The 11,549-nt window shown below is 51.3% G+C and overlaps 1 protein-coding gene across 1 annotated transcript in view; it reads right to left on the bottom strand.

Moving 5' to 3' along the window:
• The window catches only part of tubgcp6 (tubulin gamma complex component 6), a gene marked incomplete at its 5' end in the record, with an annotated part of 22,351 nt that extends 15,037 nt beyond the window's left edge, over nt 1-7,314 (bottom strand). Inside the window, 10 exons of the mRNA XM_084451409.1 lie at nt 262-411; nt 1,153-1,292; nt 2,104-2,195; nt 2,831-2,940; nt 4,017-4,080; nt 4,236-4,357; nt 4,589-4,750; nt 4,944-5,157; nt 5,960-6,123; nt 6,517-7,314. Coding sequence (XP_084307535.1) covers nt 262-411; nt 1,153-1,292; nt 2,104-2,195; nt 2,831-2,940; nt 4,017-4,080; nt 4,236-4,357; nt 4,589-4,750; nt 4,944-5,157; nt 5,960-6,123; nt 6,517-7,314 — 2,016 coding nt within the window. The remainder of the gene's footprint in view (nt 1-261; nt 412-1,152; nt 1,293-2,103; nt 2,196-2,830; nt 2,941-4,016; nt 4,081-4,235; nt 4,358-4,588; nt 4,751-4,943; nt 5,158-5,959; nt 6,124-6,516) is intronic.
• Nucleotides 7,315-11,549: the final 4,235 nt, after the last annotated feature.

The following is an 11,549-nucleotide window of genomic DNA, read 5'->3' as shown; positions in this document are numbered from 1 at the left end:
AAATATCCTGGGAGCATATTTCTGGTGTGTAGACTCTACTTCTCCTGATGAGTTTGCTTTTCTGCCTAGCACCCAGTTTGAAACATTCTGGATGTGCGAGTCTTTGTCCATTTTCTGCCCTGTTCATAACCTGACCAGTCCATCACTGACCTCCCCATAACTGCGGGGTGGACCTCCCTTCAACACCGACGTACGGTCGACCGGACGGGACGCCGTCTCGTCCGGGGGGGCTAGAAAATAACACGTCGGGCGCTGCAGTACCTTCTCCTCCCTGCTGATGGCGCTGTGCTTGGCGATCCTCTCCATGCGCCCGCGGTACACGGCGCAGTCCCTCTCGATCTCCTCCACGTCCTGGAGGGAGAAGGTAACGGCGATGCGCGGCGCCGGAAGCTCCGACCAGCAGATGTAGTGCTGGACAGGGAGAGGGGGGCGGGGGGTCAGAGCCGACCGCTGACATTCAGGCCTGGCGGTCGGGGGTTACGGCCGCAGGAGGCGTGGCTCAGAAGGTCGGAGGTTAGGGGGAACTCTGAGAAGAGTGGATGGGAAGGATCGGTCCAGTATTGCCGGACGAATACTGGACGATCCTTCTCATCCACTCTTCTCAGCGTTCCCCCTACTCCCCTCTGGACGCAGGTTTAGAACGCCCAAAACAACGACAAAACCAGCCAGCACTTCCTGTGTGCCAAGAAGCATTAAATGATAGAACAGCTGTTGATGCCTGTTGCAGTGATGGTGATGATGATGATGATGATGTTGATGCGATGATGTTGGTGAGGATGGTGATGACGATAATGGTGTTGGTGACATTGCGGTGTTGGTGACGGGCGTACATGTTAATGTTTTATGTATGCTTGACGTATGCTTAACAAATTCCCCTCTGGGGCAATAAAGGTTTCGATTCGATTCGATTCGATTCGATTCAATTCGATTCAATTCAATTCAATTCAATTCAATTCAATTCAATTCAATTCAATTCAATTCAATTCAATTCAATTCAATTCACGGCTAAGCAGTTCTTTAGATTCGCAATGCAAACAGTGACCCACGGGTTAGTAAGGGTCATCTTCGTACGACCCCCTTTAAGGTGTGTGTGCGTGCGTGTGTGTGTGCGTGCGTGTGCGTGTGTGTGTGCGTGCGTGTCCGGACACTGACTTGGGGACAGCAGATCTTGAGCAGGTTGATGGTCTTGCCGCAGACGTAAACATCGTTGGCCAGGTGTCGGAGGAAGACGGGCACGCAGTCCTCCACGTCCCGGGAGATCAGGGTGTACCCCTGCGCCCAGAAGTGCTTGTCTGGAGGAGAGAGAGAGAGAGAGAACACGGGACTCTCAGGTTCTGATCCGGCGCCGATAAATAGGGTTCTATTTGCATTCTAGGTGGAACCGGGACAGATTCCAAGCTCCACACTTTCAATGAGAACAAAAGAGGACGGGGCTTTGAGGTCATTTCACGACCGGACCAGCTGCGTTTTTTATTTTATATCTAAGATATGACAAAGACGAACAATGTGCTATAAATACATGGCTGTGATGAGAGGGCGAGGCCTTGAGTCTCTGTCCAGACCTTGCATTTTTATTAAAGCTTGGAAAAACTCTTAAAAAGCAAAAAAAAGCCAAATTGTCTCAGTTTGGATCAGCGATCCCAAAATAAATCATTAGTCATTCAGAAGGACACGAAGACGCCGAGTTTATTATCAAGCTCCGTCCGTCTTCCCGGCTAGGTGTCTTGGAGGTGAGGACTGACATTAGCGTGTCCTCCAAAGACAGGCGGGAGAAAGGAAGCCGATGGAGGTTCGCTGGCTGAGTTGATGAGCTGTGGCTGACGAGCCGAATGAACCTCTAAACCCGAGCGTAGCCGGGCTGGGAGGGCCAATCAACGCGTCCTTGACTCCTGGAACGAGCTCTAATATGAAACGCAAAATCTGAACAGCCTGTAATTAGCGGCCAGATTTTTAACTCCTGAAATCGCTTTAAAACATAAAAATAGCTGAGCCGTTAAATGTAGTAGACACACTCTACAGTGTGTAGTAGGTTGTGTTTTGTGTGTACTACTCGCGTACAGTAGGTGCATGTGTGTGTGTGTGTGTGTGTGTGTGTGTACTCACCTCTGAAGGTCAGGTACTCCTCGTTGACCTGGATCATGAACTCTCCATATACGTCCCTGAACACGCCACTGTAAACCCAGTCTGACACAAAACTACACAACGCGCACACACACAGCCGCGCGCACACACACACACACGCACACACACGCACACACACGCACGCACACACACACGCGCACACACACACACACACACACACACACACACACAGTTACAAACTACAGGTTAGAAACATTTCCCAATTCATCCAATTTGATGGTCAGTCAATGATCAGAAAGCGGATCAATTCAAGGATAGAAGGGTCTTGTAGTGACAGCATATATACTGTAGTAGGTCAACATTAGGGCTGGGTTTAAAAAAAAAAATTAATCGATTCTGAATCGATTCTGAATCAAATGATTCAGAATCGATTCATGAATCCCAAAATCGATCTTTTATTTAATGAATAGATTCATTCATTCATTCATTTTTGGAAATCAGTATCGATACCCAGCCCTAGTATTGATGTGTTGCATAACTTGGCAGTCATGTAATTAAGGTTACAGCAAAACCTTTTTTTTTATTTTTTTAGTAACACTAACCGAATCGATATCGAATCGAATCGTGATAATCGATTCTGAACCTTGTGAATCGGAATCGAATCGATTCTTGAAATGTGAATGGATCCCCAGCCCTCGTCACCATGTGGTGGGCGGGGCCTGACTGTGGTGGGCGGAGCCTGACTGACCGTGTGTACGGCTCACAGCTGCTCTTCAGCAGGGACAGCAGGACAGGGTAGTTCTCATTACTGCAATTACTCTGGGCCTCGTTATACAGGAAGGACAGCAGCTTCACGCCCTGGGGAGAGGGGAGAGGGACATCAACGCCGCATGGGGAGAGGGGAGAGGAGAGAGGGACATCAACACCGGGTGGGGAGAGGGGAGAGGGACATCAACACCGCATGGGGAGAGGGGAGAGGGACATCAACACCGCATGGGGAGAGGGGAGAGGGGAGAGGGACATCAACACCGCATGGGGAGAGGGGAGAGGGGAGAGGGGAGAGGGACATCAACACAGGATGGGGAGAGGGGAGAGGGACATCAACACCGCATGGGGAGAGGGGAGAGGGGAGAGGGACATCAACACCGGGTGGGGAGAGGGGAGAGGGGAGAGGGGAGAGGGACATCAACACAGGATGGGGAGAGGGGAGAGGGACATCAACACCGCATGGGGAGAGGGGAGAGGGGAGAGGGACATCAACACCGGGTGGGGAGAGGGGAGAGGAGAGAGGGGAGAGGGGAGAGGGACATCAACACTGCGTGGGGAGAGGGGAGAGGGACATCAACACCGGGTGGGGAGAGGGGAGAGGGACATCAACACCGGATGGGGAGAGGGGAGAGGGACATAAACACCGGATGGGGAGAGGGGAGAGGGACATCAACACCGGGTGGGGAGAGGGGAGAGGGGAGAGGGACATCAACACCGGGTGGGGAGAGGGGAGAGGGACATCAACACCGGGTGGGGAGAGGGGAGAGGGGAGAGGGACATCAACACCGGGTGGGGAGAGGGGAGAGGGACATGAACACTGGATGGCGTTTGGAATTGGAAACTGGGGCGACTTCCACTTAACATGTTCAAGTAACAAAGTGGAATTGACTGATTGTACGGCAGACAGACAGACAGACAGACAGACAGACAGACAGGCAGACACGCAGACAGGCAGACACGCAGACACGCAGACAGACAGACAGACAGACAGACAGACAGGCAGACAGGCAGACAGGCAGACAGACAGACAGACAGACAGGCAGACAGACAGACAGACAGACAGGCAGACACGCAGACAGACAGGCTGGGTCCACAAATAGAGGGAGAAGCAAGGGGGGGGTGTCCTGTCAGCTAGGAGAGGGGTCAGGTCTTGCTAGCGAACTCACCACAGGGAAGGTAGCCTGGCCCACGCCGCGCGCCCCGTCCACAGAACACAGCTCTGAGAGGTACCTGACACACACACACACAGAGGTCAGAGGTCGAGAGGTGGAAACAGAGGCGAGCAACGCAGCGATTGGCCGGTTGGAGTGACGGAGAGCGCACGGTTACTTATCTAGGGATCACAACGGGTCCTCGGGAGGGAAGCGGGGAGGGGGTTGTCTTACCTGAGCTGGCGGCCCACTTTGCGGAAGAGGAAGCCGATGGTGAGCAGGCTGAGGGAGGGCGGGGTGCTGAGGACGCACGCCCTGTAGTAGTGCAGGTACTTCCTCAGACCCCCGGTAAAGGCCTGGGTAGAGGGGGGAGCATCGACAACCGCCGCTCTCATCACGACCCAGGGAACAGTCAACCTCACCGCTAACGCTAACCCTGCTAACGCTAACCCTGCTAACGCTAACGGTAACCCTGCTACAGCTAACCCTGCTAAAGCTAACCCTGCTAACACTAACCCTGCTAACGCTAACCCTGCTAACGCTAACCCTGCTAAACAGCTAGGTATGAATGAGCGTAGCGGCCGTACCTGGAAGACCAGGCCTTTCTTGTGGGAACTCTGCAGGGAGAATTGACTGAGCCTCAGGTAGTAGGTCCCGTACTGAGACAGCTCCCCCAGCAGACGGGACACGCTTTCTGGGGACGCGCCCGACACGCACACGCCCGGCCGGACGTCAAACTGTGCGCACTCCTGCAGTGGGGTATAACAACCAGCCATTACTCTGAGAGGAAAAAAAAAACGAGCCCAACCTACAAAATCGGAATCTGCTTATTACACAGCATGGCGGCTGTGCACCTGTGTTTCAAAGCGTCAGCTGAGTATGTGTGTGTGTGGGACAATAAAGTATAATCAATCAATCAATCAATCAATCAATCGGATGTACCTGATTGAGAGGGAAGGTGGTGGAAGCCACTCCGATCAGCACGTTGAGGAGGTCGCCGACCAGCTGGGTTTGGGAGTCCAGGGGCAGGGGCAGGAGTGGCGAGGGGGCAGAAGAGCTGACCACACGCATCTCCCCCTCCCACAACCTGTAGAGCTGGTCGAAGGCTTCCCGCCCACCCTCGGTCAGGTAGGGGGCCTCCCTCTTACCTGGGGGGCTAAGCGGGGTGGGGGTGGGACACGGGTCATTTCTAGTGTGTGGAGAGGAAATACACTTCCCTCAACAGCTTCCTCCAATAAGTCACATAGAAACCCTGTCGGCTGTAGGGCTGGGTTTAAAAATCAAATGATTCAGAATCGATTCATGAATCCCAAAATCGATCTTTTGTTTAATGAATGAATGAATAAATGAAGGTATGAATAGTTCATTCATTCATTCAATGATTCATTCAATGATTCATTCATTTTTGGAAATCAGTATCGATACCCAGCCCTAGTATTGATGTGTTGCATAACTTGGCAGTCATGTAATTAAGGTTACAGCTAAAAACAACAGGTTTTAGTAACACTAACCGAATCGATATCGAATCGTGATAATCGATTCTGAACCTTGTGAATCGGAATCGAATCGATTCTTGAAATTCGACGCGATACCCAGCCCTAGTCGGCTGATGGATGTGCCACTGATTAGTATCACCGGCCACCTGCGACGTTTTGGTCACAGTATGCTGCTGATGTTGTGGTCACTATAGCTGTGTTCGGAATCGCTCCCTATTCACTATATAGGGCGTCAGCCATTTTGTTTGTAGTGTCCGAATTCTCCACGGAATTTTCGTTCCCAATATAGTCCACTATTTTTTACCCACAATTCACCTTGATTTGCAGGGAACAGTGCATGTACCCTACATTTTCTCCGTTCCCTAGGTAGTTCACTACATGGTGAACCCTATATAGGGAATAGGGAGTGAGGGAACGAGGGAGCTATTCCGAACACAGCTTATGTTTCCCGGACTCCCTTACCAGCCCACACTCTCCCAGCAGCGCCGTCTCCCAGGCTGGAAGGTCTTGAGGGCCTCCCAGACATCGAGCTCCGGGCTGGGGCTGGGCTCGGACTGCGAGTCTGGGGTCAGGTTGGAGGCCGACTGGAAGCCCTCGTCCTCAGACTGGTCCAAACAGGGAGGCACCTGGACCGACGTGACGCGGGGATATGTTAGCAAAGAAAAACATTAGCGGATTGTTTAAAGAGGTCAAATAATACATAGCCGCTTTAAGAAGCACTATCTTCAGCTCAGGGTCATTACTGACATGACTCACCTGTTCTCCCAGGCCTTCAACTCAGGTTGAGCTGGACACCCGATGGCCCCTGTATTGTTCTGTATTTTATATTGCTTATTGTGTATTGTGGATGATGTATTGTAGTGTTCTGTTGCGTGCTGTGTGTTTTGTTGCTCTGGAGCTGTACAGCACTTTGGTCGACCTCGGTTGTTTTAAATGTGCATTAGAAATAAAATTTGACTTGAGTTGAGTTGATACTGACTAAAGAGAAGAAGCCGAGTTGATTCATGTCGGTCTCTCACCCGTATGGCTAGCCCGGTGACATCAGCGTTGCTGGGTACAGGGGGAAGGTCCAGTCTGATGTCCAGGTCCGAGGTGCGCGTGTGCTGCAGGGCTCCAAACAGGGACATCCTGGTCTCCCTCTCGAACCTCTCCCCCACCTCCGACCGCCTCCTCAGGGACAGCAGGCCCGACCCGGGGGGCGCATCCATCAGCCCCAGAGTCCCACACATCCCCCCGAGGGACCCCCACTCCTCCCCGCAAATCAGGGACCAGGCGCGGGCCTCCAGCCTCTGCAGCTCCTGGCTCTGGTAGCCCCCCAGGGGCGGCCTCCTCAGCACGGGCCTCTCCCTGCGCATGTAGTCCCTGCTGAAGGAGGCGGGCGGCTGGGGGGCCGAGCCGGCGAGCTGCACCAGGAGCTCCAGCACCGAGTCCAGCTCCTTCAGCCCCGAGGCGGGGCCCTCCGGCAGCTTCCCCAGCTGCTCCTCGAGCCTCTCCGCCTCATCCTGGCACCCTGCCACCCGCAGGTCAAAGGAGATCATTAGTACTTTGTTCCTGGGGGGAGTGGTGGAGGTGACACTCGGTCCGGACGCCGAGCACCCTTTCGTGTGTCCGTCCTGGAAGATTTTGGAGAGCAGGGCCCCATAGACTCTTTTCTTCAGGGAACTGCGCACCCCTTCTCGGGAAACTCCCCCCAGAGCGCGGCGTTTCCATGACACCCCCAAGAGGCTGCTGTCACACAGGGCTCCCAGCAGCTCAGTGATGCTGGTGCTGTTGCTATGACAGCTGGACGTGAGGGAGTTGTTAGGGATGGAGTACATGACTGCAGCAATGACACAGTTGCTTGTAATGGCCTCTGGATGATAAAAGACAAAATACATGTCAGGCACAACCAGATAGCTGGATGACAAGGACACAATTGGCTGACATAACTTTACATCTTTACATAGGCTACGTATATACACTGACTGAGCTATTATGATAGCATGTAAACAAGAATTTGGTGGCAAGGTAGCTACATAGTCAACTGCAAGCAAAGATGATGGAGGGACCTCCTCCAAACAAGATCAGTCGTGGGGTTGGCATGCTAACATTGCTAACGCTAGCTAGCTTGATAGCTGCATACAGAGCTAACACACGTGACGAAGCTCTATGGTTAGTTTACGTGATTATTGGCACAATTATATAGCTATCCTCTAATGTTACCTTCAATTCAGACGGTGGTTGTTTTCAGATGACAGGTCCATCATCTCCTCCCATGCTAGCTAGCATGCTAACGTTAGCTGAGCAGCTAACAGGGGGCGGGGCATGATAACGAGACTGCTTGAGGTCCGTAGTTAGCTACTCTATTTATCCTGGGTTTAACCTGGTTCACGAACACAGATTAATAATGAAAAAAGCAGTTACATATTCAATCCAGTTCATATTCAGTCCATTCAGCCAGGGCTAGCTAGCTGCGGTGAGTGTAACTGCACCCGCCCACATGTAATATGATTGGTCTAATCATCAGAACATGCAGTTCCATTGGTCAACCTTCTGGCTGTTTCTATGACACACTTCCGGCAACAATGTTTGCGCGCGCGGCGCAAACTTGCAGACCGTTGGCACGCGCCCTCGTGCACGCGTGTTTGTCTACTGTCGAGAGCCTCTCTCACTCTGAAATGTAATTTAATGTAATGTATTGCTTTATAAATGTTCTTAGCCGGTAGACAAACATAATCCAGGAGCTTGCTCGATCGCCTTGTTGAGAGGGGTCAGGGAAGAATTTTTACAGCTCACTTATCTGGCCCCCGGGTGATACTGTTTTTTTTGCTTCCCTCTGGAATATGTAGGGGTGGGTCGTATGCCCTCCTCCCTTGTTCTCTGTAAAGCGCATTGTGTTGCCTCTGGGTATGAAATGCGCTATACAAATAAAGCTTTGATTGATTGATTGATTGATTGATTGATTGATTGATTGATTGATTGATTGATTGATACTGTAGGCCTACTCACCAAGGATTAGGCTAGACTACTCACTCAGCCTCATGAAAATTCGTAATATATACAGCATAGGCACTTGTTTTGTGTGTGTTTTTTTAATAAAGCATTTTGCAGCACTCATAACCTTTCATTTTAAAATATAAGACCTCAAGGGTCTTATTATTGTCTATAACAGTGCAGATTAGGCTATAAACTATCATTTTTGTGAACGTGTTTACTACATTCTGTTGAACACACCTTAAAACCATAGCCTACATACAGTAAGACAAATTAACTCAATGGCAAGGAAAATAATATAGTTCATCATCAAGACCTTACCCATGGATAACTGGCTCTGATAAACCAGTTTACTTGCAACTACAGCAGTAGAGTGGTTATGGTATTTTGTTGCATAGCGTAGTTGTCTCTTTGTTCATGTTACTTAAATGTCATATAAGTGAATTGTATTGAAATAACTCACCAAAATTGACTACAGCACAACTGATTGGGCAAAAATTCCCCACCAAGGGGGGGACACGCCCCCTTCATCCTCCCTTCCCATCATGCTCCTCGCCATACTACCTTGCCTGTTGCTGAAATGACGCCACTAGGCCACTTCACTATATAGGCCAGTGAGTGGGGGTTTATATGAAACCCAATTAGGACCATGTGATGCAGCCCACATGTTTCTGCGACCATGGAATAACAAGACAGTTAAGTGAAACAGCACCTCCTCCAGCCTATTATAGAGACAGCACCTCCTCCAGCCTATTATAGAGACAGCACCTCCTCCAGCCTATTATAGAGACAGCACCTCCTCCAGCCTATTATAGAGACGGTACCCCGGGGATGTAGGCCAACACCCCCGGACCATCAATCCCAAATCTGGTCAGAGCCGGCATTATTCTTCTGGATTGACTCTGCGCGGCACCCGTTTGTTTTCCTTCTACCAAGGTCGCCCCCCCCCCCCCTCCCACGCACGCACGCACACACACACACACACACACACACACACACACACACACGGGCCCAGTGAATCAAAGACAAATCTCATGATGCATGGAACATGTGGCGGTGAAACATGACTGCGGGTAAACACATAAATCCCGCTGCCGTGCGGAGGGACTGGCTGCCTGGCTCACCGCTGTCCTGTGCGTGGGAGTCGGGGGACGCGGGGACAGGAGCGTGTCTGCCTGGCTCACCGCTGTCCTGTGCGTGGGAGTCGGGGGAAGGGGGACAGGCTGCCTGGCTCACCGCTGTCCTGTGCGTGGGAGTCGGGGGACGCGGGGACAGGAGCGTGTCTGCCTGGCTCACCGCTGTCCTGTGCGTGGGAGTCGGGGGACAGGCTGCCTGGCTCACCGCTGTCCTGTGCGTGGGAGTCGGGGGACGCGGGGACAGGAGCGTGTCTGCCTGGCTCACCGCTGTCTTGTGCGTGGGAGTCGGGGGACGCGGGGACAGGAGCGTGTCTGCCTGGCTCACCGCTGTCTTGTGCGTGGGAGTCGGGGGACGCGGGGACAGGAGCGTGTCTGCCTGGCTCACCGCTGTCTTGTGCGTGGGAGTCGGGGGACGCGGGGACAGGAGCGTGTCTGCCTGGCTCACCGCTGTCCTGTGCGTGGGAGTCGGGGGACGCGGGGACAGGAGCGTGTCTGCCTGGCTCACCGCTGTCCTGTGCGTGGGAGTCGGGGGACGCGGGGACAGGAGCGTGTCTGCCTGGCTCACCGCTGTCCTGTGCGTGGGAGTCGGGGGACGCGGGGACAGGAGCGTGTCAATCTGACTTGCCTCTCTGGAACAAGACACGTTGCAAAGAGGCTTAGAGAAAAACATCCTCTTATTGAATCTGGGATACAGTGCAGTGTTGTGCCATTCAAGCTGCAAGAGGTGGGGATGCATGGTAATCCCAAATACTGTGCTTGCACGTCCCACGCACCCCCAAATACTGTTCCACATCTCAGCTGCTATCAGCTATCTCAAATATATTAAACTTTAGAAGTGGGACTTATCAGTGATGGTGAAAGTGTATAGCGTCGGTTTGTGATCATGAAGCGTAATCTTTGGCTGCAGCCCTTGAAGTTACAGTATCAGCTGAATCTCTGAGCAGTTCTGGGCCTCCGAGGATAACCGGGGCTCTTAGATAACCCGTTGCTTGGAAGTGTGTGAAGCAACCACATGAGGCAACTTTTGTCTTTCATCTTTCTCCTCCCAAACTTATTCTTAGCTGTTGGGGTTTAAATTAATGTTTTCACAGCAAATTCTAGTCCTAACCGGAGGCCTCAATACACTTTGGAGCTGTTTACATTATAAACTCAGAACACAGTCTTTATTGTATCTTTGTTGTTACTGCTAGTATAATGATAGTATCTGCTGCTCCTCATGATTTGAGTGGAGTGTAGAAATTAAAAAATACAAATTTATCTGGAACTGTGTGTGTGGAACATCCGTCTTTTATCAAATGATTACAAAGTTATGAAAATGTTATTAGTCTGGAGTCTGTACAGAATTCACAATGTTTTATCAGCTATTTGAAGGGAAATGACAAATATATAAGCACCCATAGCCCTGGGGGGATAATTCCAGTTATAGACATCCTATAGCCTATGATTAAAGCCTGTTGAGTCAGTAAGACACCTTGTCCACGCACATCAAGGTCATGGACACAATAAGACACAGAGGGCATTGATGTCTCTGAGAAGGACACAATAAGACACAGAGGGCATTGATGTCTCTGAGAAGGACACAATAAGACACAGAGGGCATTGATGTCTCTGAGGACACAATAAGACACAGAGGGCATTGATGTCTCTGAGAAGTTTATTCATGGAGGAGAGCGCGTGATGCAATCTGTGTGTAATCTCCTTCCACGCCTCTGAGAAAGAGAATAATCCAGAACAAACAGATCAGGTGCGATCGATTTCCTCTGAGCTCGGCTGGACGGGACGGGGCTTCCATCAAAGTCCTGCACTAAATCTCACTGTCCCACTTTCTCAGAGTCACAGCACATTCACAAGGAAAGGAAATGTCTCGACAACGGCACAACGAACAGGTTTTTTTTCCCCAGGACTTAATGCATAGGAGTATACAGTTAGAATACAGTATTTCA

The sequence above is a fragment of the Borostomias antarcticus genome (assembly GCF_949987555.1).
Source record: "Borostomias antarcticus genome assembly, chromosome: 16".
Lineage (NCBI taxonomy): Eukaryota > Metazoa > Chordata > Actinopteri > Stomiiformes > Stomiidae > Borostomias > Borostomias antarcticus.
The sequence above is the reverse complement of the archived record's forward strand: the minus strand, read 5'-3'. Positions and strand labels throughout refer to the sequence as shown.